Genomic DNA, 25153 nt, shown 5'->3' on the forward strand with positions numbered 1-25153 from the left:
CCGATGAGCGATACGGGCTGCCGTTTTAACTCAACTTTCGTCATAAAAATGACACAATGATCATAACAAATGCTACAAGTCTCAATTTAAAAAAGGAACATTTATTAGACTGTCTGTCTGTAAATCTACGCAGCGGTCGCGCATCGGCATTGGGTTTGCAATGCAAAAAACACAAATAACGGCCTGATATATTCCCCGGCCGATATATCGGTCGATCACTACCCTACACCAACAGTGTTAGGTACTAAGTACGCCATTCAGGCACCTTCCACACTGATTTTTTTTCTTTAAGTCTTGTACGTTTGAGCCGACCATCCAGACGGAACCGGCGTTTTCGGTGCCTGCTAAAACACACATTTTTTAACCAAGGCTGAAAAAGAGAAAAACGGCCCAATGCGTTTTCGCGTTAGGATTTGTGTGGACCCCAGATACGCAAACGATAACGTCATCGCCCCCGCCACCAGGTTGGCAACATTAGATTTCCGTCTAATTTGATTTGTTTGATTTGATTTGTATTATTTTTGTAGCTTTAAATACAGCCCCTTGGTAAATGGAATTACTAACTCTACATTAAAAAGTATTTTCTGCTCAATCTAAAAGGTTTAACAACTGCTTTCCCCTCCTCGACAGTATGTTTGTAAAAGTGATATATCGGGCCGATATTGGTGGTTTTTACGTTTTTTTTCTTTTTAAGGCATGATTTACAGACAAACAGTTCAATAAATGTTCCTTCTATAAATTGAGACTTGTAACATTCGTTATAATCATTGTGTCATTTTTATGATGTAAATTGAGGGAGCAAAAGCAGTATCGGCTCCAAATATCGTCTCAAGAAAATCGGCAGCCCGTATCGGTCATGGGCTAAGGCTGATAAAAAAAAATAGGTATCGACATCGGCCCTAATAAATCCATATCAGTCGATCCCTAGTTTGTATACAGCTCGCATGCTTGATGCACATGCTCCGCCTCGTCTTCTTCTTTTTTTGGGGGAGAACCAGTGCCACATATAGGCCTGGAATATGTACTACAGCGTTTCTACAGCTAGATGCGTTTTTGCAATGAGTCCATCTTTACGGAGAAATTCCTGAAACACTGCCCAGGAAAACGAAAAGATAGTTTTCGTCCCCGTGTTTACGAGGCCTCTAATGTCGGATGACGTGTCCATAACAGTACGATTTTTTCCTATGTTTTGAGACGTGCTCATTTCATGTCATGCTTCCTACCCATTTCAAGATATCAAAAATGAAAGATTTTTTAGACATCTTACAAAGATGCAACATGAAAAGAGGAAAAAACTGTGGCGGAAAAATCGAAAAGGTATTCCAGAAAAGAGAAAGAGCTAGAACCTGCAACATGTTCAAGAAGCAAATGATAAAGTAATTCAAAATCTTCAAGAAGACAGCACCTCCCCAAGAGAACAGCCCTTCTCATCTTAGCAGGTGAATGTCTCTGCCATCAACTCTACTCCTAAAAGAATAGAGACATCTCTACAGACACCATGACCAATGAAGATATCTACCCCAAAGGAATCACCTAAACAGAGGCTCAAAAATGTAATTCAAAGCTGTGCTACACAGAAGAGAAGCTTCTGGAGATGACCAAAGAGATGGTCAACCTAATGAAAAGACTGAAAAGACTTGAGAGGATGGCCAAGAGGAAGCAGGTAATTGTCAACATGGAAGCCAGAAAGATCCAGAAGATAACGACAAAGAGAGGTCATCAGAGGGGTGTTCCACGAACGGAGGTTTAACAAACACTGAGTTAACGCTGAACTCTAGGTTGATTGACCCTGTGCCGACCAACCCAGAGTTTTCGGTTCCACAGCAGCGGTTATGCATTAGTTCAGTCAACTCGGGGTTGGTTAACACAGGGTTGTGCGCGTCCACGCCAAACTTAAAAAGACGTGATGTATGGATCATGGAAACCCTGATCGATATGGCGAAACGGGCCGCTTATTTCAATGAAATGGAACCCCAGGTTCTCCTGGAGAGCTATGACGAGGAGAAGGACATTATCACAAGAAAAGGGAACGCTAAAACCTCTGGAACCCGGAGAACCAAAGCCTGGCAGCGGATCGCTGACCGCGTAAATGCGTTAGTTACACGTCAAAAGCATGATCCTTAATATTTGAGCCATGAATATATAAATATCCCAGTTAAGCATTCTTAAAGATCCTACCACATAACCCCTTTCTTCTAAAACAATATGTACTCCGATTGCTTCCAAGCGGTCAGAGAATCAAGTATAAAAATGAAGTATAAAAAACATACAAACTGGTAAGCTTTTCCCACCATCGTATTGGTATAAATTTAAATAAGCCATTTTTTTAAGCCAATCGTGAAAAGGCCGACAGTCGGCAGACTGGATCTGGCCCTCAAATTGTCTTGACCCCGGTGGAGGAGCTGTTAATAAACATAAATTCAGGGCGCCCTGGCATGGAGGGGGTACCTGGAGGTACCTACCACCTCAGAGAGTCATGGGCCATACCCCACACTGGTTGAATGTAGGTTTTTGTGTTTTCTTGTATTTTAGATTTTTTTTGCCTTCGAAGTAACACATGCAAACCGTGTGCTTGCCACAGCGCATACTATTCCAAATGTTTCTTTTTTGGTAACTGGGTAGAAAACCTAAAAGTGACAATTCATCAACTTCACAGATCAAGATGGATCAGTGCTTGTATGAAGCCGCCGGCTACGATCGAACATTCTCCAGTGGATGCAAGTCCGTTAGGACTATTTTATACTTTATGTTGTAAATGCCTCTCGGCATAGTACTCAGACAATATTGCTCTTTGTATGATAGGAGGCCGATACAAATCTTGGATGGGTCATCTGAAACGACTGTGATGTGCTCAGCATCTCCAGCATTATAGCCTAGATAAAACTACCATTTGAAAAAAACGGAGGGCTACGCAAATAGTCTGGAGTGAACTGAGGCCAGGTCCTCGATTGGTAGTGTTGGCTATGTAAGGCTATTTAAATATATTAAAGATTTGCGCGAGAATCTATATCTCTCCACTCCAGCAAAAAGTCATCCAATATGCCAAGATGTCGAGCCGTGGTCTTATCAATCGCTCCCGGTGGATTGCACGTATAATTTGCGCTCTGATATCAGCAGTTCTCTCATCAAAAGGGCATGCCATTGTGAACACATGAAATCTGCGGTGAACGCCGGTTGAAATACCCAAAACCGGGTTATGTTTCAAACTTAACCTGCGCAAAACCTGGTCCGACCAGGTTTGATTCAGAGCATATGTTGCTATAGCAACTAACATACCGTGATCCTTTTGGAACGGAAAACCTAGGGTTACAGCAAACCCTGGGTTAACTTACCCGGTTATGTGATAAAACCGGCTTTGTGGAACACCCCACAGAGAACAATACCCAATAACAGCCAGAGAAGACTAATGCACACACTTGTTAGCGACTTCCTTCATCAAAATTAAGTTTCTACAATAATAAATGGGAAATCTGAAGAAATTAATAGACACTATGGCAATAGAATGTCAGAGAATCCCAGGCACAACCTTTCCAAGGCGCAATTATTTCAACATAACCCATTTTGGATTGGCCAGCGAACAGTCACAGATAGAGCTACATGTGCTTGCAAAACGCAAATGTCTGGCTTGAAGGTGAAGAACCTGCACCAGCTTGGGGTCATAGAAACATTATCCCCAAGGGACCCTATCCAGGCCAGTGTGTGTAGTGACGATGACAAGTTCTGCAAGTACAGGACATGCAGGTATTGCAAGCATAAGACATTACAAACAACACTGGATCCTTCAACAACCGGAAACATCATTGTATCTGAAATGCATAGATGGGGCCACTGAATAGAAAGTGTGGAAAGTGTTTCTTGAGAGGAGGCATACCTCCATTGAAAAGCTAGTGGACCTAACACACAGGACACCACTCAAACTTCTCCAGACACATTTACAACTTCCAAGCAACAGTTTGAAAGATTGAGGAGATTGAGAGAGACGCTGACCGAGAAAATGTAGCGATTCACAGTGAGACCTACGCTTGTAAATACACCAGGGAAATAATTTGCACCAATTTAGGAAGTGGATCCTCGTTCAATATGATGGAGAACTTTTCCCTGGCACCATAACACAGGTAGTATTTGGTGGTATGGACATCATGTTGTTGATGATAAATCGTCCTATTAAGTTATTACTATTGTTTTATTTTTTTACTTTCCTTTCAGATTTAAAATGGTTAACACAATGTGTTTTTGTATGTGTTGTTTTGATGTGTTCTCTGTTTTTAGCCTATGTATGTTAGGTGCATAACATGTTTAATTTTCAGGTTCTTTATTTTCAAAAGAACATAACATACAAATGCTATAAACAGAACACGTAAACATAGTATACTTATTATCATTGACGAAATCATCAACCTCATTTCCGAAACCAATGTATCATTACCAAGTGTGTGTGTGTGTGTGTGTGTGTGTGTGTGTGTGTGTGTGTGTGTGTGTGTGTGTGTGTGTGTGTGTGTGTGTGTGTGTGGGGGGGTTATGAGGTCAGAATGCAAAAACCGGCATCAAGTACCATCCCAAAGATAAGAACCACATCAAAACGACTCTCTCGCACGCACGCACGCACGCACGCACGCACGCACGCACGCACGCACGCACGCACGCACGCACGCACGCACGCACGCACGCACGCACAATTGTAGTGTGCGTTTACATTTGTGGGTGAGAGAGGGAGAGAGAGAGCGAGAGAGAGAGAGAGAGAGAGAGAGAGAGAGAGAGAGAGAATGTATTTGATACCTCTGGGTTAGAATGTGATAGTTGGTTGAGCTACATTTCCTGTTTTGTTATTTTTATTCTTCTTACCTGCCCAGGGACTGCAGATGGAAATGAGCTTTTAGCTTTAATCTGGTACAAGCCATTTTCTTACTCCACATAATTAATGAACCTTGTACATCCCTGTTTCAAATAAACGAATAAAGTAAATACAAATAATGGAGATATTCTACAAAAGAAAACTCATTCATGCACGTGGATGAGGCTTTCAGAAGGTAGCACTTTACAATAAGGGTACATTAATTATCAATTGATTAAAATTAGTTACTGCAGTAATTAGCATCACCTAATAATTGCCTTACAGTTAACTGATTAGTTAATGCAGTATTAAGCACTATAATATTGCATTAGCATAGGGGTAAGGGTGGTTAGGGGTTAAGGTTAATGTTTGGGTCAAGGTTAATCGTAACCCTAATTTGATAAATGAATACCTAAGTAGTTAACATGAACACCATAACCTGAGTTTACATGAACACCATTAGTAAATGATTATGTTAATTAACTGTTACTACTGTTACTGCTTAATACTGCATTAACTAAGGTAAGGGTTAGGGTTGAATTAATTAATGGTTTATTAATTTACCTTTATTGTAAACTCTTACTAGGGATTTAATTACATGGCTTAATAAGTTGAATGCATCTTCTACAGTGGCCAGTCCACTCGTTGTTTATTTGAAACCGCTTGTCCGCCATCAAACTTTAGATTCAGATCTTACGCCAGATTTGTGAGAGTCTACATAAGGAAACATGCTCACGTGACCACAGCTGACAGCTTGAAAAAATAAGGATGTCAAGAGAGTAGGAGGCAAAGGGAGCCTAGAAGGAAGGAAGAGAGAAAGTAAGGGAACAGGCAGAAACAAAATATAAGTTGAGTCTGGACTGAGTAATTTTAAACAATGAGGGGATGATAAGGACGTGAGGAATATGATAGACAATATTAGTTTGACGTGATTGGCTGATGGATAGAAATATAAAACAGAAAGAAAGAGGAAGGGGTCAAGAGGAGTCAAGAGTGATGATGGGAGAGACTGCGAAAGGGAGAAAGAGAATGGTGAAAGAGAGAGAGAGTCGATATTCATCTGACAAGCTGCTTTCATCAGGAGCACTCAGCCAACAAGCTCACCTAATGAGAACGACACACAAACACACGGATGCAAACAAACACACAAACACACACACACATTTTAGACCCACAAACACACCCACACATGCCTACATCGTACGTACATTCATGCACACACTCATTCAGACTCATGAACACACATATATCAAAAATCATCCGACAACCAAACTTTCAAATGTTGTCGGTATCAATCCCCTACCATTATGAACTGCTAATAAAGATATAGGGGTTCTCAACACACACCACTACACCTTCTGACAACAAATACACCTCAGAAAATATCCCTATAAGAAACAATACAAAAAAACACTCAAACAGGAAAATATCAGGCCACCAATTTAGGGACAAGGGAAGAAGCCTCTACAACAGAGAAAGTTTTCCCTCTCAAAACTAAAAAAGCGGAAAGAGGTAGGAGAGGGAGAAAGAGTTGCCATTATTGGGTGACAGAGACGGAGCAAGGAAAGAAGAGAGACGACCAGACTTGGGTTTCCTCTGAACCCACTAAGCCCATGTGTTCAGGTGCTGGCCTTGACTTCAGGGAGTATCCCCAAATGACTACACCGTGAGGTGAAACCAAAGGCTAGTGGCACACCTGACACTGCCATTAGCAATTAGCATGGATCAACACTAAACTCCAAGGTCGGACCACACAAAAGAGCGGTGACAATGTTGAAATTCGGCCAGAGATATTGACGTCTGTCATGCTGTAGTGAAATTCAAAGAGTTTTATGTCCCCATAGTGTCAAATGAACATGGATTTGCATTCAGTGTCAAACCTGACTGGCTTTGTATACGTGTCTCCGTTTACATTTTGGCTTTTGCAAAGTTAAAGTTACTAGAGCAGATCGGTGTCAAAAGAATCTATAAATTTGTCAGCAGGGCTCATCAATAGTTGTTTTATGTTTTATTTATGTGCATTTGATTTTTGATCGTATTGATTTTCGTTTATTTCAAAAATCTTTTGAAATAATGAAACCCATCTGAAATGGGATTTTCAGGTTGTTTGAATAGCTGGACATTTTTTGAGTTTTCAAAAAGTCTTAAAAGTCTCATACAAGCAGTTAAAAAAGTTAAAATAAAATATTAAACTATTAAAAATCCCAAATATAGCTGATAAAGATGTTTTATGCAAATATAAATCCTACATTTGGGACACAATGTCATTTTATGTAAACACCCCATAGTATTATGGATGAATGCTCACCTTAAAGACAACTAGTAGAAGAGGCTTTGAGGAGAAGAGATGATGGAACCAGTGGAGATGAATGGGTTATTTCAAGAAGATTTAGCCCTTCAATCACACTTAATCGCTTTCGAGCCGACTCAATGATGATTCAAGGGTCTCGAAGTGGACAAACTGTCAAATAGTGTGCTAGAGCAGCTGTGTCTATGATGTACACAGCATTGATTCCTCACTCTACACTGCTTATGTTTATGGCCATCTGCCCACCAGACACAAACCAACATGCACACTGACATGTTTATCGACAAACACCATTCATACTGCCTACTTACACACCATTGCTCCTTTTCTACTGACCATACACTGTGACAAAATACACATGCAAGCACAAAGTCACAGAAGGCGCCCACGTGCGCATGCACGCAGACACACGCAGACACACACAAACTCACACACACACACACACACACACACACACATTAAATACTATTTAACGTGGCCAATTATTACATTATCAGTGGTATGAAAAGTGTTCTCTTATCTTTTGTGTGTGTTTGTATTCAGTCAGGCCTGCATCGGGTCAACAATGTTTCATACTTTTTGGATAGGTTGAATACAAATACCAGGATGCACTCACTCACTCACACACTCTGAAAAACCCAAACACATACACAGGTGGGAGAAGAACAGGTGTGAAAAGATCACGGTAACCTACAATGCAAACCACAGCTTACTCGTCAGCAGTCGCTCCTTGTCACGCAAGAAACTAGACATTTATGTAGTGTCTAGTTTCTCAGTCCAAAAACTAGACATATCACATGACTATTGGCGCAATACCGTCCATTGTTAGATATCTGGGTATACTACTGTCCAGCAGTGCGGTCCCCTAGACAAACAGCTGTACTCTGCTTCGTACACAAGACGGCATCTACATATAAGCACACAAAGCTTATGCAATGTCCCATGCAAGCACAATGATCCTCTCTGTTAAGGTTGGCAAACTGGTCTGCCTCTACACAGGACAATGGGGTATGTGAGCACCAGACTGTGTTGAATTGTTTGCTAACCCTTGCAGAATAGTCACTGCACGAAAAGCCATTTTGAAACTCACGACAAATCCTTGTGCTTCACTGAGCCAGAAGAAAACCTGACAAGCACGGAAGCAGGCTACAGATAAATATTATTTTTGAGATGCCTATGTAAGATATAAGTGTGTATATGTTTGCCGATATACGCCGATATCAAAACTTTAGAAATGGTGACAATATATAATAGCCTCTTTATAAAACCTCCATTATGGCTTTAACTGAGCAAATAATAACTCATTATTCTGTATTAGGCTCCTCCCATGCAGTTAATTGGTTGCTTAAGCTCATCATTTAATGTCATGTTGATGGCCCAAATAATTGCAAGCAGCAAGTCCCAAAGAGCTGCTCTAACCCCAGGATACAACAATCGAAAAACAGCCGGTCCATCTATATTTTTTATATCGGCCAATATATCAGTTATCCGTAATATCAGTACCAGCATGGGCCCCTAAAATCCAGTATCGGTTGGGCTCTAACATACATACATAGACTCACACACTCACGCATGCACAAGATAAGAGAACCATGTGAACATGCTAACATACATACATACATACTTACTTACATACATACTGTACATACATTCCTAAATAAATACATACATAAATGCTAAAATCAATGGCTTTACATACACTATATGGATATCATCAAAAAGTGTGTATCCTTTAGTAAGACATAATCGATATAGAAATTGCATTTAGAATTGAGGTAGCCCTATTAAAAAGCCTTTTGCACATGGTCAAAACATATATTTATTATGGATAACCCTATTGGGGCAGGATGAAAGAGTGTTCCGTTGGATACAAATGTCTGATGAAATAATGTTATTCATATTTATATTGTGTCATAGTATTGTCTCTGGTCATGCAGAGCCTGATGGCTGGAGTTACCACATCTGCATTTACCAAAGTGATGGCGCGTGGTGCCATCTTTAGCAAAACAGCAGGGGGAGCCGCAACACCACTGGTATCGCCTGCGGAGGAAGGTAGGTCTTTATGACCGTGTTCAGCCTGAAGAGAGCAGAAGTGTAACGTTTATCTGGTGTTCTTATCGAAGTGGGAATCTAGCCTGACCTCTGCAGTGAATGGAATGAGTGACACTTCTAGGGGTAACAAACCATTTCTCAAAGATCCATAGCTCTCTGTGCGGATGGCGAGCAGAAAAAAGAGGGGATAATGAGAATGATGGAAAATAATGAAAACAATGGATTTTAAAAGACACTCTTACAAGCTCTAATACTAATGTCAACCAAGAGGTCTACCAAAAAAGAACATCACGGAACATAGAATAAAACAATACAAAACAATAACAAATTTGAATAGAATATAGAATATTCATTTTTAGACATTCAGCACTATTGAATCTCCGGTACAGACTGGAAGGGGATTTGGAATAAGATGGTTATTGATGGAGAGGAAAGAAGTTCTGTGCATGTCAGACGGGTTACTCTGATCGTTAACATGGACACCGTAGTTCATTTGAATATTTCGATTTAGATCCCAATAACAGGAGTGACATTCTGATTATCGGGTTCACATGGACAACGAAACGCAATCTGCAATTTTGGTCGGTTTACTTATTTCTGAAAGAACTCTGAACTAGGCCACTATCCAATTGTGATGGACCATGCATGGTCTCACCGCTCAAGTGTGGTAGACCATCGTCAGTCCATAATGTGTGATGACGTGTGTATGTGTGTGTGTGATAAATAACTGTATTATGTGCCTTGCATGTATCTTAATACAATGACCTTGCAATGTTGTGTCTAACTGTCTGTTGAAGGTGAAGGAGGAAGGGCAGGGCGGACTTATGGTGGGAAGCAGGAGAGTTGGAGATACAACTAGTGCATTTGTGTGTGTGTGTGTGTGTGTGTGTGTGTGTGTGTGTGTGTGTGTGTGTGTGTGTGTGTGTGTGTGTGTGTGTGTGTGTGTGTGTGTGTGTGATATTCAGAGTGTACAACCTATAGTGCAGGACAGGAAATATGCAAGTAACAAAAATGTTGACTGATGGCATTTAAAAGCAAAAAAAAAAAAAAATCTCATGACAATAAAGCCAGACGGTTATAAACAGTGTAGGTCTTCTGCTCTTAGTGTCCTCTCAGTATCTATAAATGTAGACGCCACATTTAGGAAAGCTACTAATGCTCATAAAACGATGTCTAATGCTCAAATAAATCTTTGTATGGATTTGAACCTGCTGAATAATGCATGCAAAGCGGATTGTAACTATGCCCTGTTGGTTCCGGTCAATACATTGTGCTCTTACTATGTCCGATGTGACAAGGCCCATAAGACAAATGAAGTGGACCACGTTCATACGCATAGGAATTTGAGTCTGGCTAAGAAAAAATATTACTTAAAAAACATTATTGATTATTGATCATTACAAAGGGATTGAAGAGGGATGATTTCTGAAAAAGATAGATTTTGATTGTGGTTCATTCGATATTTACAGACAGTTCTATCCCCCATGTTGCCAGGCTACCTGAAGGCATCATTGAGCAAGATGCCCTAATAATACGTGGTCCTTAATGACGCTTTAGGTGACAGGGTTAATGACATCTATCTCCATTATATGTAATGTTTATTTGGAGAAAAGTGTATGATTCGTCATTGCTGAAGTAAGGCATAAGTATGTCCTTATTAACCAGCAGGCTGAATGCGACCATATTGACAGACAGATACACTGGGCATAATGGACTAATGTAGGCCCATTGTAATTTAACCATGGCTTGTCTACTCATTAGATTTATTATTTGCTGTATAACCTTTGAAATGAAATTACTTGTATACTTCATTAGAGATCATTATAAAAATGCATGCTCTAGTTTCTCTACCTCTAATTATGGGGGATGGGAATGTGCCTTTTTATGGCATGACATTCATAAATGACCATTTATAATAAATAGATAAATGAAACGACATGAAAATAATCAATAATTTAGATCAATTCCTTGGGTCCTGATCTCAGGCCCCTGGTGTAAACACTGTTAAATTGTCATACTCTTGGTTCCAACATCCAATCTATGATCCATGTGATCGCATTAACACTGATGAGATGAATATCTTTAGACCAGGGTAAGGCAGATTGCCTTAATGGAAGCCGCAACATCCACATGCACACAACCTAGAACTCCAGAACCTCTTTAATAACGGACTGTTTCACATTCACTCTTCTAGGCCTATACACCCCCCCCCACACACACACACACACACACACACACACACACTTTATATTAGGAAATGTACAAGAAACAATTGAGGGTTTCTATGTTTACATAAAATATAGCTCATGGAATGGGAAAATTCTATTTCCACATTCTGTTTCTCTAACTGCCGTGTGTTGCCATGTGACTGTATTCTCGATGCCCTTGGGAAGGTCGAGGAGCAAGGGTTCCAACTGATAGGGCACGGCTACGACCCCCTTTATGACATCCTTAGGAGGTTCATCGATAGTTTACCATCTGGTTAAGCAATACTTTTGTATTGGGGGGCAGAGCTGTTCTCAGCATCCTGACACCTTGCCTTTGCCAATGCATTGGACTTCTCCTTGCGAAGCTCTGGGAGAGACGCAGGGTGAACTCCCATCTGGGGACTTCTCCTTGTGGAGCTCTTCGAGCGATGCAGGGCGAACTCCCATCTGTGGATTTCTGCTTGCGGAGCTCTTGGAGAGACGCAGGGCGAACTCCCATCTGAGGCCTCGGATGATTGTATGTTAGGCTTCGGATTATTATTGTTTTTTGTATGAGTGTTGTATGTTATTGTAGCCTACCTTTACTACTCAAATATATGACCCTAATTGTTAAGTTCGGATGACTCCTTATTCCTATTCAGTTTAGCCAAAACAATTGACTTGGTGGTCCAGAAATTCCCACCACACTCATTAAAGTTATGTGTAGGCCCTTCTGTCCTTTAGTAAGACCAATAAAAATGTACTTGGTTCGAATCCCAATGTCCACAGCCTGCCAGTATAGACAGACATACTAAAGCAAGGGACCTACACCCCTCATGACTGTATCTGACTTCATAGTAATCAACATGACTGTGGGGATCCTGATTAAACTTGGATCAAATAGTCAGAAAGGTTAACACAAGTTTGACCATTAGTCTCCTAACAACTCTCCTTCACAAGCAACACTTTAAACGACACTTGACCATGCACAATGACAGCATCTCCTTTCACGTCCCCATTCGGTGATGGCCTGCTGTCTCACTCACGCGAGCACACACACACACACACACACACACACACACACACACACACTCATACGCACGAGCAGCCGTTCCATATGGGGGAGCAAGGAACAGCAGCATCAAGTGTCATCTTACCAACACTATGCTTGCTTGACTTGGCTCCAAGTTGACTACTACTACCAAGTATACATGTGGGGCGATCTTACCTCTGCGTCTTCCTTTAACTATCCCACGCTTCCCTCTCATCACGTAATTCCGAAGCAAAATCTGTCCATCAAGGTTCCGCGCCAACGAGACATTTCTACGGCATCCTTGTTAGAAAAAAATTCGCTGTTGACGCGCGGAATACGTTCTTGGTCGCCTCGACTTCGTTCTAGCGTATCCCACCTGTACCTCTCCCTCTCTTCTCGCTATATTGTGTAAAGGGAAGAATGGTTATGAATATTTAATGGCGTCATTATGCCTCTCGGTGTGCTAATGAATGAGGTAGCTTTGGCAGTAGGTACTCGATGCTTACGAAGAGAAAACGGTACAAGCTGCCAAGGATAATAACAGTTGAGCCGCGAGGAGTTGACTAGAGGTCAAAGGTGATACACACCTGTTGACGATGGGGGAGAACGAATTCATTTGGATGTCGAAATTACAAAGAATTAAATATATTATAAATACGTGTCTAATGGAGTAACCCTAACCGTAAATAGATTTAGAAACTGTATGTTTTATATTTTATTTAGCCGCAAAGAAGGCGAGGATGTATCAAAATGTCTGTAGACTAATTATGCTTTTTAAGTTGGGGCAATCTACAAGAACAAGCATTTGAAATATTCTTAATCAATAAAATGTACCATTCCTAAGGGTTTAGGCATATTATAACATATTACAAGAGTATCAAAACATGTGGAAATGTAAATATTAAACATGGTACATTATTGTTTTTGTATTTGAGTTTAATATTTTTGTCTCAACGCATCCGTCTCAAACTTAATCGAAAGGTTAAATATGCCATTTCATGGGAGCTAGAGTAATCTGGGAGATTCAAGACGAACAGTTACCGGTTTAAAATTTCATACATAAAAACAGAATGAAAGAAGGCAGCTTTAATGTTATTGTATAATTCACTGTATACTGTACAATGTTTTTCTCTTTTGCCTTTCAGCCCCTCCCATGTGAACGGGACCCCTCCCATTCAGTCTCTCCTCTGTCAAATCAGAGGACTCCATTTTTACTTTTTAACGATCTGGATGACGTCTTCATGTTCCATGATGTGTGTTAGCCCCACCCTTTGGGGGCTGTACTTGGTGCTGGTGCCCTGGAAGAAAACAGTCAAGAAACGGTCAACATCTAACCTCTTACCAAGGATCAGCACTATTCAATTTCCATTTATCAAAAGTCCACATACAGGAGTAATGGATTAACAAAACGTTTTGGAAGTTGACGGTGGAGAGAGCACTTACCCAGACCAAGGCGTATTTAAACTGGCCGGCTAAGGTCCTGTGGATCCGATGGCACTGTGAGGAGAAGAGAAGGGGGAAATAACAGACTAATTAACTTCAGCGATCACCCCATGTATTTATGTTGTCTGCATGTTTCTCTATAGGCAATTACACATTTTCCACGGTGTATAATTAAGTACGAGTGTGTTTTTGTGCGTCTAAAAGTGAGTGCGTATACAAACACAGCTGTGTGTGTATGTGTGTACATTATATGTGTTAAACTCACCACATGTTCTACAGATGCTCCTCTTCTCATAATGATAGCATCGCCGAAGTCTGGCCGCTCTGAAGGAAAACAGTCTCACATTTCACATCCTACTGGGATTCTTTCTCATTCAGTGTGCGTGTGTGTGTGTGTACGCACCTCCCCTCTTCTTGGTAAAAATGCAGATGAGTGCCAGGTAGTCCCACAACGTCTCCAGAAGGTAGTCCAAGTTTAGTTTCATCCCACAACTGAAAGCACATGGAAACACAACTTTGTGAAAGAGCCAATTGATCAAGTAGGGAACCCTGACCTCTCTGATTCAGACCTGTGACCATATTCACTCAAAAGAATGGATTGAAAATATTTTAAAAGAAAATAAATTATTCAAATTACATTAAGCCAATTAGAAAACAACCATCGAATAAAATGTCTGTAGCCTGTATATACTGTGTTAGATTTTGACTACATACAGATTTGCACAGCAAGCCCAATAGTCACTTTTCAACAAAATACAGGTTATCCCAATGCTGATCATCCCTCACATACAACACTTAGCACAATTACCACACACACACACACACACACACACACACACACACACACACACACACACACACACACACACACACACACACACACACACACACACACACACACACACACACACACACACACACACACACACACTTAACACAAACCTGATGACAACACTGTTGGGCACGTGGGCTAGACGGTTCACCTCCTCGATGGATATCTGATCCACCTTGTTATAAACCTACATAGAAATAAAAACATTAAAAAGTTGGTTAACTCAAAGCAAAGCCAAAAGACAAAGCAACACGCAGTGAGTGGAAAGATCTGAACCCATCCAAGGACATACGTAAAGGCAGGGCATGTAAACTCTGTTCCCGACAATGACGTCGATGAACTCATCTGGCGTGCTGTCCTCGCGGAACAGCACCTCAGCGTTGAAGATTTCTGGAGTATTCCAGGTTAAGGAGTTTAATTGAATACCATCTTGCCAGGTTCGATCGGTAACGGATTTGGCAGAGATGCACACACACAAATATGGTGTGACAGAATGATGGGACACAAACAGCAATACTGCCATTTATTATTACTATTTAGATATGCAGTTAATGCATAGCAATTTACAGTGAATTCAGATACATCTAATCACTGGTAGGGACCTCTTGCCCTAGGACGCCTCAAGGTACACATTTCCGTGGTTTGATTGGGGATCTAACACAGAACTCTTTGGATTTGGTGTGGAGTACTCTAGCCATTACATAAACCTGCCCCTATATTGCACAAGTGTATGAGAGAGAAAAACGTACTTACAGATCAAATGGGCGATCTGCCCTTATGCTGGTCAATGGACTGAAATTATAATTACAGCCCTCTTTTAACCTATGGCCACTATAAGCACTCCACAATTAGTGCCTCACATTCATACACACAAGACAGGAATGTCAATCATGCAAGGGAACCGCCAGGTGTCTGGCTCAGGCACATCGCCACAGTTAGCTCAGAGGAGCCAGGGATCAAACCAGCGACAGGTTTAGGGAAGGATACTGTACTCGTGGAGGATGAGCTGCACCAGCTTCTCTGAGCACATGGTGAGAGGGACTGTAGAGTTGTAAGAGAGGCCACCACCTTTCTTGGGCTACAAGGGGAAGACATACACAAAACAAGGTTGAGACCCGGCATTGGCTGTGCTAACAGAGTGACAATGGTAAACATTATTGACACCGGTGATTAGATTTGAAATCGTTCATGTAATAATGAGAGACTGCGACAAGCCTTAATGTTACAGATTTAAAACAAAGTAAGACAAAGTTCTACTTTACCTTGAAGTAAATATTTGGCTTCTTGCTGTTTAGCCTGATGCCAACAGACTCCAACTCTTTTTCTAAAAGCTCTCTGAAGAGGAAATTAAAAGATTCCCACGTAAATATGAACATGCTTTACCACACATGCAAGAAAATACAGCATCCCCTTATTCACGCTTTGCACAACATAGATAGTTACACAGACACATCATGGTTCCGAGTTTTAAAAAACTGCTGATCCGAAGCATACTGGCCCCTACACAATTTTGACTGGCTGTCACTCAAATCTTTAATTTTCAGCTTTGGAACACAGAAACAAATACTTAGCGACATAGTTCCTAATATTGTTGAACCCTGTACATGTATAATGGTAATTTGGTCAATGCTTTTGTCCAAGCATCTTACAATAATGTGTGAGTGCATACATTCTTAGCATGGGCTGGCATCAAAACCCTAACAATGGCAGTGTTAAAGGGGCAGTCTACCAACTAAACACATTAAGACTCCCGTTTGGGTCGTGCTTAAAACGTGACATATTATACCACCAGGTTTGAGTGTGATTAGCTGTTAAAAGCAGTTTTGAAAATCATATTTTTACATCACAAGTGGGTGTGCCACCTAGAGGTATGATGGATAAATGAGCAACGTTTGCTACAGTCCACTGGATAGGCTGGTAGACTGATCTATCCAGCACACATCCAGCTGGACACGGCCACTTGTGATGTCAGAAGAGACCGATTTTCAAAATGTCTTTTAACGGCTAATCACACTCACACCCGGTGGTATAATATGTCCCCTTTAATAGTTATTAAAGAATGTTGTGCCACATCCAATATACAACTTCTGTGTGAAAAGGTTTTGTTTACATTAGGTGCAAACAATAACACGTTCTGATCACTTTGATACATCGTTGGTAAGGAGAATATTTTGACGATAGGCCGTTGAGAGCTGATATGGCGAAAACACCATGGCCTGTGGATGGGTTTGGAAACTCCTCAAGTCACCCCGTTGTCTCACTTATTTTGCTGTTCATTCACAGGGAGCGGCAGCTTCCTGCGAATGAACAGCAAACTAAGGCTACGTTTAAACGATGACGGTCTGACCAGAAGACGCAAAAGTGGCGTCGCGTCTTCACTTTTTATTCCGCGTTTAGACGAGCGTTTTCGGGAGGAAATCTGCGTGCATACGGTGACGCAAAAGTGTGTGGAATTCGATTGGGTATGCATGCCAGGCGGCTAGGTGGTGCTGTGATACACTATCACACAACACCGCCACGTCTGAGCGCATGCGTAGAATCTTCCTTCTTCTCTTATCCGTGCCGCAAAAAACTAAAAGATCCTTCTCTGTTCAGTAATACTATCTGTACATATCCTGTACATTTCGTGGAAAGACTCCTGTACGCTTGTTAGAGCTGCCAGAGCAGCTTGAAGGTCCGACGCATGGAAATAATCTGACATGTTTGTTTATTTCCTTGTACTGGCACATGTATGTGACGTAAACGCGTACGCGACGTGAGCAGAGCTGAGCAGTGTTTTGCGTCTTGGCAGTGTAGACGGAACGCAACGGCGGAGCGTATTCAACTTTTCCACTCTGGAGGGTGGTTTTCATACCCCAAAAACGCAGTCTAAAACAAAAGGCACTTCCGATAAAATATTTTGTCGTTTTTCCCCGCAAGCGTCCTCGTGTAAACGGGGCCTAAATGAGACAACGGCGTGACGGCAGAGGCCTGCGGCCGCGGCAGAGCCCAGCATCTAGAGCAGATATAGAGCCCAACAACATAGAAAAGCAATGCAGGACGCGTCTTGGTGCAACCTAGTGCAAACTACATCTACTTACACCGGTTACATTGGAAATGTTTAACACAATTCTCTGAGAAGCCTTTCCCAACACCCCAACGGGAGCCTCAATGTGTTACATTGGCGGAGTGCCCCTTTAGATACTGTGCTCTACCAGGTGACATTCACAGCAGCCCTACACTCAGGTTCTCATGGTTACCTCTGGACGCCTCCCTTGGTGGCATCCAACATCATGATGACTACGTCGGCTGTACGGGCCACGGCGATGACCTGCCGACCTCGACCCTTACCTTGGGACGGTCAAAGTTTGATAAAACACTAGTTACACATTTTTATAAAAACTCAAAATCATAAGGATAGACATAGAGCCAGTCCAGCCTCCGAGATATTAACCAGCAGAATCAGAATTTATCAATAATAACTAGGGCTGTAACGATACAGAAATTCACGATTCGGTTTGTATCACGATTTTTGACCCACGGTTCGATACATCCCACGATTCTTTTAAATTTAAAAAGCATTTTATTTAAACAACACTTAAATACCAATTATCTTAATGTAACATTTAATAACAAATAATTTGGAACACTGAACAGATTTGAACCGAAAGAATACTATTAAAGCATAGCTAAATTAATAAAGAAATAACCAAAGATTGCAGTTGGAGGATGCTTTTTGCTGGTAGGCATATTAGGGCCCCTTTAACTGTTTGGTTGGTTTATTCAAATATCCTTATTAGCGCTTCTTATTAGGCTATGTAGCTTAAATAATGACATAATCAGGCCGTATAGAATGCAACATGTTTAATAGCCTAACTTTCAATAGATGAGGAAAAACATGAACGTCGCAATAACGAGGCATAGTGTTACGAGTAGCATATGTGTGTGCGGGAGAATGGTAGTGTGCGTATGCGTGTGTGAGTGACGTCAGCGAGTGAGTGGACGAGCGAGGAGAGCGAGCGGTAGCGCGTGTGTCTAGTGAAGAAGCGAACGAGTCCGGTAGAATAAAGTACCCATCCTGTCAATAATCGGTGGCCGCTTCATTCCGACCTATAAGCAGACAAACTGCCAGTCAAATCACACAAAACAATAGAGACAGGATCACACAGGCAATTTTTTTCGCGCTTGGCCCACTCTGGATAAATGTCGTTCATATCGCATATGAGGACTTCGACGGCTGTGGAGAAATGCAATCCTCCGTAGTCACGGAGAGCTGTGATCACAGAGAGGGCATCTCGTCACATATTTACGGCATCGATAGGAGGGGGCGCTGTCAGCAGACTATTATTTAGACAAATTATTAGCAAATTTCAAATCGGACAATATGACCGAAGAGTTAGAAAGGGCATATCGCGCTTCTGCCTTCTCACACCGCGAGACAGGTTCGTGGCTTTGAGTATCGCGAATTTCGGTTTGATACGCGTATCGTTACAGCCCTAATAATAACCATGAATTAATGAAGAAATATGTCAGTCACCACTCAGAGTCAACAATAATGTAATATTATTGATTATAAAAAATTGGTTTGATATTGTGAGAAAAGAAAAAAGTGAAAGGAACATGGACGTTACCTTGGGCAGCACCCTCAATGATTCCTGGTAAATCAAGCAGCTGAATGTTGGCCCCTTTGTACTGGAAAATTATAAGCATACAAAATAGATGGGCATTACTCAATGAAAGGGATTAAAATGATCGCCTCAAAACTCAAAAAGGATGTTGAACTGATAATGGACGGCAAAGGTAAAATATTAAGGGCGTGTAAAAAAGTGTGTGAAATAAGAAGGTTGCCGTACCTCTATGACACCAGGAATACAGGTGAGAGTGGTGAACTCATAGGAGGCAGCCTCACTGGCGGTGGACGTCATCAAGCTGAGGAAGGTGGACTACAGGACACAGAAAAGTCAGAAAAATGTGCCAAAAACTTTGCAACTTTTAATTTGTTTGTCAAAATGAAAAACTGTCACCTTACTAAAGCTCTCTGACATATCTAACCGTTATATCAATTTTGTATGTAATAACAGAAACTGTGTGCACGTCTCATGTTAACCAGTCACGCACCCTCTGCAGAAACACAATGTATCTTGGTGTGGGTCAAGCTAAAATGCATTGAGAAAAACTATTTTTGTAGTTTTAAAATTCAAGACATGGATTTTCCGGGAGCCCAGTTTTGTTGACATGGTGTGGGTCCACCTTCCCAGTCAATTCTGTGAACCTACCTTACCAACAGATGGGAAACCGATAAGAGCCACTCGGGCATCTCCAGACTTCATGACATCGAAGCCCTCTCCCTTGGCCCCCGCAGTCTTGGAGGGCTCCAGAAGCTGAGCTCTGTATTTCGCAAGCTTGGCCTTCAGCAAGCCAAGATGGTACTCAGTGGCTGAGTGCATGAATGGAATAAAGTTAATTCATCCTGGATGGTTTTAATCAGAGGGATTTATAATCGTATTTGTCCGAAAAAAAACATTACAAAAAAGATAAAAATGATGACAAATGGGATTAATACTTTAACAGTTAGTTGATTTGGCCATCCTCAGAAGGTACAGTTACATTTAGGCTCAGGTAACAACTACTGATAGACTGCATGACTGGCCGATGAGAGCCTTACCTTTGTTTTTCTGAGTTCGAGAGATTTCTCTCTCGATCTCCGCGATTTTGTCCAAAATGCCCATTGTGACAAGGCAGATCGATCACACCCGTAATGAAAATCCCTTTTGATGAAGAAGAAACATTATAAGAGATGTCAACGTGTCAGAAAACTCATTGATAACGTTATTTATTAGCAAACTTGCTAGCTAGCTGGAGAGCAATACAATGACAAAAATAGCAGTTGAGAAAATCCTCAGGATGCAATACAAATATGGTGCTTTAATGTACCAGTCAGGAATAATAAACAGTATGAAAAACCCTTCAAATTATTCAAGAAATGTGGAAATTTACACTTTGATTTCGTTGACACTTGGCAGCATGCAGGAAAAAGAAACGGGTATGACATCACGCACCGGAAGTAATAGTTCGATGCGCATCAAGTTCCGGAACAAACCAATTCTCGACTAACCAAAATATATCTTTAGGAATTTAAACATTAAAACTACTCTTTTCAATTCAGAAAATAGCGACATTTGCAAGATACATAATCACTGATATTTTCGTCAAAATAAATGAAATGTTTATCATTAGCCAAAATACATCATCATTACAAGCTCTGTGTCATTGAAATGTCCATAGAGCGAATATGGCTGCGTCTCAAGGAGCGAGACCAACATCATCGTCCAGTTCTCCTGGGTTTGAAGGATTCCCGTTTGTGGTACCAGGTAAATCTTCTGAGGAAAGATCCACTAAAGAGCAGGAGCAAATCGGAGATCCTAAAAAGAAACCATGCAGGGCTTGTACGGACTTCAAATCGTGGATGAAAGTCCAGGATAAGCAGCCAACTAATTCAACACAGGTGAACGGAGTTCATTATGGTTTCGCAAGTTAGTCGTTTATTCTGTCCCCCTCTCACATATTAAGGAGCTAACTGAGCTAACTAACCCAAACGGTCCTTTTCTAATTGTATTTAATTCTGCGTAGGATAAACACATGTCAGTGAATAATATGAATGACAGTAACTAAGTAATTCAGAAAATTACATAATGATGCTTCAAATTTCTTGATGTTTGCATGAGTCCATTCGACCTATTCCTTGTATCGTTTATTTGTTTTGGTAGTTATCCGAATACTTCTTGAACATTTATCTTCCCATGACCAGGAGACCAATTCAGGCAGCCGGGCAGAGGTGGATCCACAGTGTCCGTTGGACAGGGAAGAGTTAGGACGTAACACCTGGTCTTTTCTCCACACCATGGCCGCGTATTTCCCAGATCGGCCCTCCCAGACGCAGCAGCAGGAGATGGGACAGTTCATTAACCTCTTCTCCAAGTTCTTTCCCTGTGATGAATGTGCCCAGGACCTCAGGGGCAGGTGAGGTCCCAGTACTACCCTACTACACAACACATATTCAACGACAGTATCTACAATATAATATCAATACATTATGGACACAGAGTCATGATGAGAGGCAGGATATTATAGTCTTAATCACTTTTCGACTTCGATTTTCTTTGAATATCTTGCCAGCAGTTTTTTTTTTCTCTAATGACATTCTCTCATCCACAGGTTGACAACCAATCAGCCGGATGCAAGTAGTCGCCAGGCCCTCTCTCAGTGGCTCTGTTGTCTCCATAATGATGTCAATGTTCGGCTGGGCAAGCCCCAGTTTGACTGTTCCCGCGTGGACGAGCGTTGGAGAGACGGCTGGAAGGATGGTTCTTGCGATTGATTGACTTTCCGGAAGGAAGGGAGAGGAAATTGTGGTTAAAGCATATTTTCCCCAGTGGAACAAAATAGAAACCGGTTTTCCGCTTAACACTTGACCTCTCCCAGGATAATTTCCAAAAGATTATATTATTGTTCTCCGATGTCCCCATTAGATGTGGAGTTTTCAACGCAACCCAATTCAGGCATTTACAAAGACGTTCGAAAATCGAGTAAAACCTGTGAAAAAACAACTTATTTTTGGAACTTATTTTTTTGTGGGGGGGAATATATGGCATTGTTAATTTAACATTTGATTTTAAGTGTTTAATTTAATCATCTACTCAGAAAATTTTATATTTTTGGTACTCCTTGTTAGCCGAGTCATCTGGTTATTCATAAACAAAAAAAGATGGCCATTGTTAAGTCGTGTGTGTGTGTGTGTGTGTGTGTGTGTGTGTGTGTGTGTGTGTGTGTGTGTGTGTGTGTGTGTGTGTGTGTGTGTGTGTGTGTGTGTGTGTGTGTGTGTGTGTGTGTGCGTGTCCTTTGTACATTTTCAGATCTGTTTTAATCTATTTAATTGCTGGTTACAGTTAAAAGAATATGGACACATGTTCCCTTTTGTCTTTGCGTCCTTTCTCTTCAGGCTCCAACTCATGGAACTCAACCCTTTCTAAAAATCAATAAATATCTCAATAACACTCATAATGAAACAGTGGTTAATTTTTGGAACCTCCCCATTGATCATGTTCTTAACACCTCTTTGCAACTTTGTGTATTTGTATATTACTCTAAACAAACGTATTCATAAATTAAATAGGATTTTTTGTATATTTCGTATAAATTTGCAACGCTTTTGATGTCAGTAGCACTAGGACTACATTTCCGCCCTCTGCTGGGTGAAGGCGGCACATGTGACGCTTGGTTATATTCATGCAAACGGAGATCGCTGCTCGCTCAGCCGTAAAAGACACCATCAAATCGCCGTATTTTTTGCCCCTCCCCAGTAGAGCAACCGCACTGCCTGCTCTCATCATCAGAGGCAAATCAATCCATTTGATCATCTTGCGTTCAACAACAAGAACATACCACCTTGGTTATCCTTTTAATAGTGTCCAGGCGGTGAAGTGGTATAGCGCGTGCTGCTGGTGATCTAGCTGTAATTGGGAAAAAGAAAGCACACTAACTGAAGGGTACACACGTCGATTGTGCACGCCCACGCCCAGCAGCAGTTGCCCGTGCAGTGCGCATGGAGCGCGCGCAGGAGGACCAGTCCCTACAGTAGAAGCCCACCCAGCCGTGGAGCCGCGAGCGTGGTGTTGAGAGGAGAGCGAGAGAGTGAGAGAAGATGGACGGAGTCGGATCTTTTGGAGCGGGTCGGACTGGGTCTACGCTAGACCCGATCGCATTTGTTAAGAAACCACAGACCATCCTCAGAGTTCTGTCGTGGGTAAGGCAATGTCTTATTATGAACGGTAGTAATGGGTTTTTCCTTCTGGGTTTGTTTCTCTTGCTGCAAGGGACCTTCGATGTGTTTTCGTCGCGAACAGCAGAAATTGACATGTAATTGCAGGGCATGGAAATTTATGACGAAGAAATAACGGTTGACATTGCTTTATCAAAAAAAGATACAACATCAATGACATGGGCCAATCTGGTTGACATTATAATTGCATGCAATTCATCCCATTTGGCCTATGTTTTAATTGAGCATAATTGTCGGGGGCCTGCCATTTGGGAGACTAATAGGGCATTCCTATTAGCTGCCTTGCAGAATGTGTTGTATGTAAACCTATAGATGAGGAATATTTTCGGCCCATCGACCCATAATACATTGAAGCTGAAACCACCGTGATCATTCTACAGCATCCCCATTGACGGGGGGCCATATCATTGCCATTGTTTATTGTCCTACCCCGTCTAAAATCAAGCAGTCTGTTTTGATATAATAGCCTATATCCATTTTTTATTCCCGGGAGTTTTGGTAATTTAAACGAAACATTTATCATTATTCGGGTAGTCACGATCGGTGCCGTCGTTCCTCGCCTTTGATTGGTCGGTTATCATTACGCACGCCGAAGTCTCGAGACGTGTTGTTTCATGACGTTTGATTTACCGCATTACATATGGACGGCTGCTTCTTTGAAGCTACCGAAGAGGCCTTCGACATTGGGATTATCAATCCAAAAATCACTGTCAATATAAAGGTATATATTGTCATGGTCGAACCAGCGTTACCACTCATGTTTAGTGATGTCAATAGGTTGTACTTGGTTTGTGATATTTATGAGTTATGAAAGTGTTTGTGTGTGTGTGTGTGTGTGTGTGTGTGTGTGTGTGTGTGTGTGTGTGTGTGTGTGTGTGTGTGTGTGTGTGTGTGTGTGTGTGTGTGTGTGTGTGTGTGTTCGTGCGTGTGTGTTGATGTTAGAGTGGTTGTAACTTCTCCCCTGTTAGTGTACTAAGTTGTTAAATAAAACACCACTTAATGTATTTTATCCATAACATCAGGTAACATCTATTCTAGTGTCCACATGAGCAGTGGGATTGGTTTTTTCACAAACTTTGTCTAAGGTCTTTAACTCTCTCACTAAGAATATCTCAGAGGGAACATAGTGACTGCCATTTGAAAATATACGAAATAAAGCGTCTCTGGCCCAAGCCGTTTTATACAATGTGGGAGATAATAAACCAAATAAAAGCTACATGGGCCAATTGGATTCAACTCAGTGACGCCCCAATGATAACTCTCCTCTAGAAATATTTGATGCTCACAATGCAAGGCTGTGTCTTAGAAGGGCTTCAGCTCTATCATATGACTGTGCCGCCGCCCCCCCCCCCCCAACACACACACACACACACACACACACACACACACACACACACACACACACACACACACACACACACACACACACACACACACACACACACACACACACACACAAGTCTGTGTCACATGGCCTCCAGTGTTAGTCAGCTGATCAGTGTGAGCATTCCAGTTCAAAATCAAAGCCAAGAGATAGAGAGAATATCAAAGATATTTTGCAGTAATTGCTACTGCCAAGATTTGTGACAACTGTGTGTGGGACGGGTGCTTAATTCGAAGAGCTGTGAATGATTGGCATTAAAACTATGA

General features: G+C 41.5%; 3 protein-coding genes across 3 annotated transcripts in view; 2 read left to right on the forward strand and 1 right to left on the reverse strand.

The window, feature by feature from the left end:
- Positions 1 to 13104: 13104 nt before the first annotated feature.
- Positions 13105 to 20771, reverse strand: drg2 (developmentally regulated GTP binding protein 2). The gene is made up of 14 exons (XM_056579622.1): positions 20662 to 20771; positions 20330 to 20432; positions 19941 to 20101; positions 19518 to 19607; positions 19296 to 19356; positions 17925 to 18015; positions 15948 to 16020; positions 15673 to 15763; positions 14978 to 15075; positions 14796 to 14872; positions 14257 to 14345; positions 14119 to 14177; positions 13854 to 13907; positions 13105 to 13708 (listed from the first exon to the last, which is right to left on the reverse strand). The coding sequence occupies exons 2-14, from the start codon at positions 20391 to 20393 to the stop codon at positions 13622 to 13624; spliced, it is 1095 nt and encodes a 364-aa protein (XP_056435597.1). The 5' UTR covers positions 20394 to 20432; positions 20662 to 20771; the 3' UTR covers positions 13105 to 13621.
- Positions 20740 to 22748, forward strand: gfer (growth factor, augmenter of liver regeneration (ERV1 homolog, S. cerevisiae)). Its single transcript, XM_056579636.1, has 3 exons — positions 20740 to 21169; positions 21473 to 21684; positions 21880 to 22748. Exons 1-3 carry the CDS (start codon positions 20957 to 20959, stop codon positions 22040 to 22042), a joined length of 588 nt encoding a protein of 195 aa, XP_056435611.1. The 5' UTR covers positions 20740 to 20956; the 3' UTR covers positions 22043 to 22748.
- A 402-nt stretch (positions 22749 to 23150) lies between these two features.
- The window catches only part of syngr3a (synaptogyrin 3a), a 6773-nt gene continuing 4770 nt past the window's right edge, over positions 23151 to 25153 (forward strand). Inside the window, exon 1 of the mRNA XM_056607911.1 lies at positions 23151 to 23467. Coding sequence (XP_056463886.1) covers positions 23366 to 23467 — 102 coding nt within the window. The 5' untranslated portion in view covers positions 23151 to 23365. The remainder of the gene's footprint in view (positions 23468 to 25153) is intronic.

Source organism: Gadus chalcogrammus, chromosome 2 (assembly GCF_026213295.1).
Source record: "Gadus chalcogrammus isolate NIFS_2021 chromosome 2, NIFS_Gcha_1.0, whole genome shotgun sequence".
Classification (NCBI taxonomy): Eukaryota; Metazoa; Chordata; class Actinopteri; order Gadiformes; family Gadidae; genus Gadus; species Gadus chalcogrammus.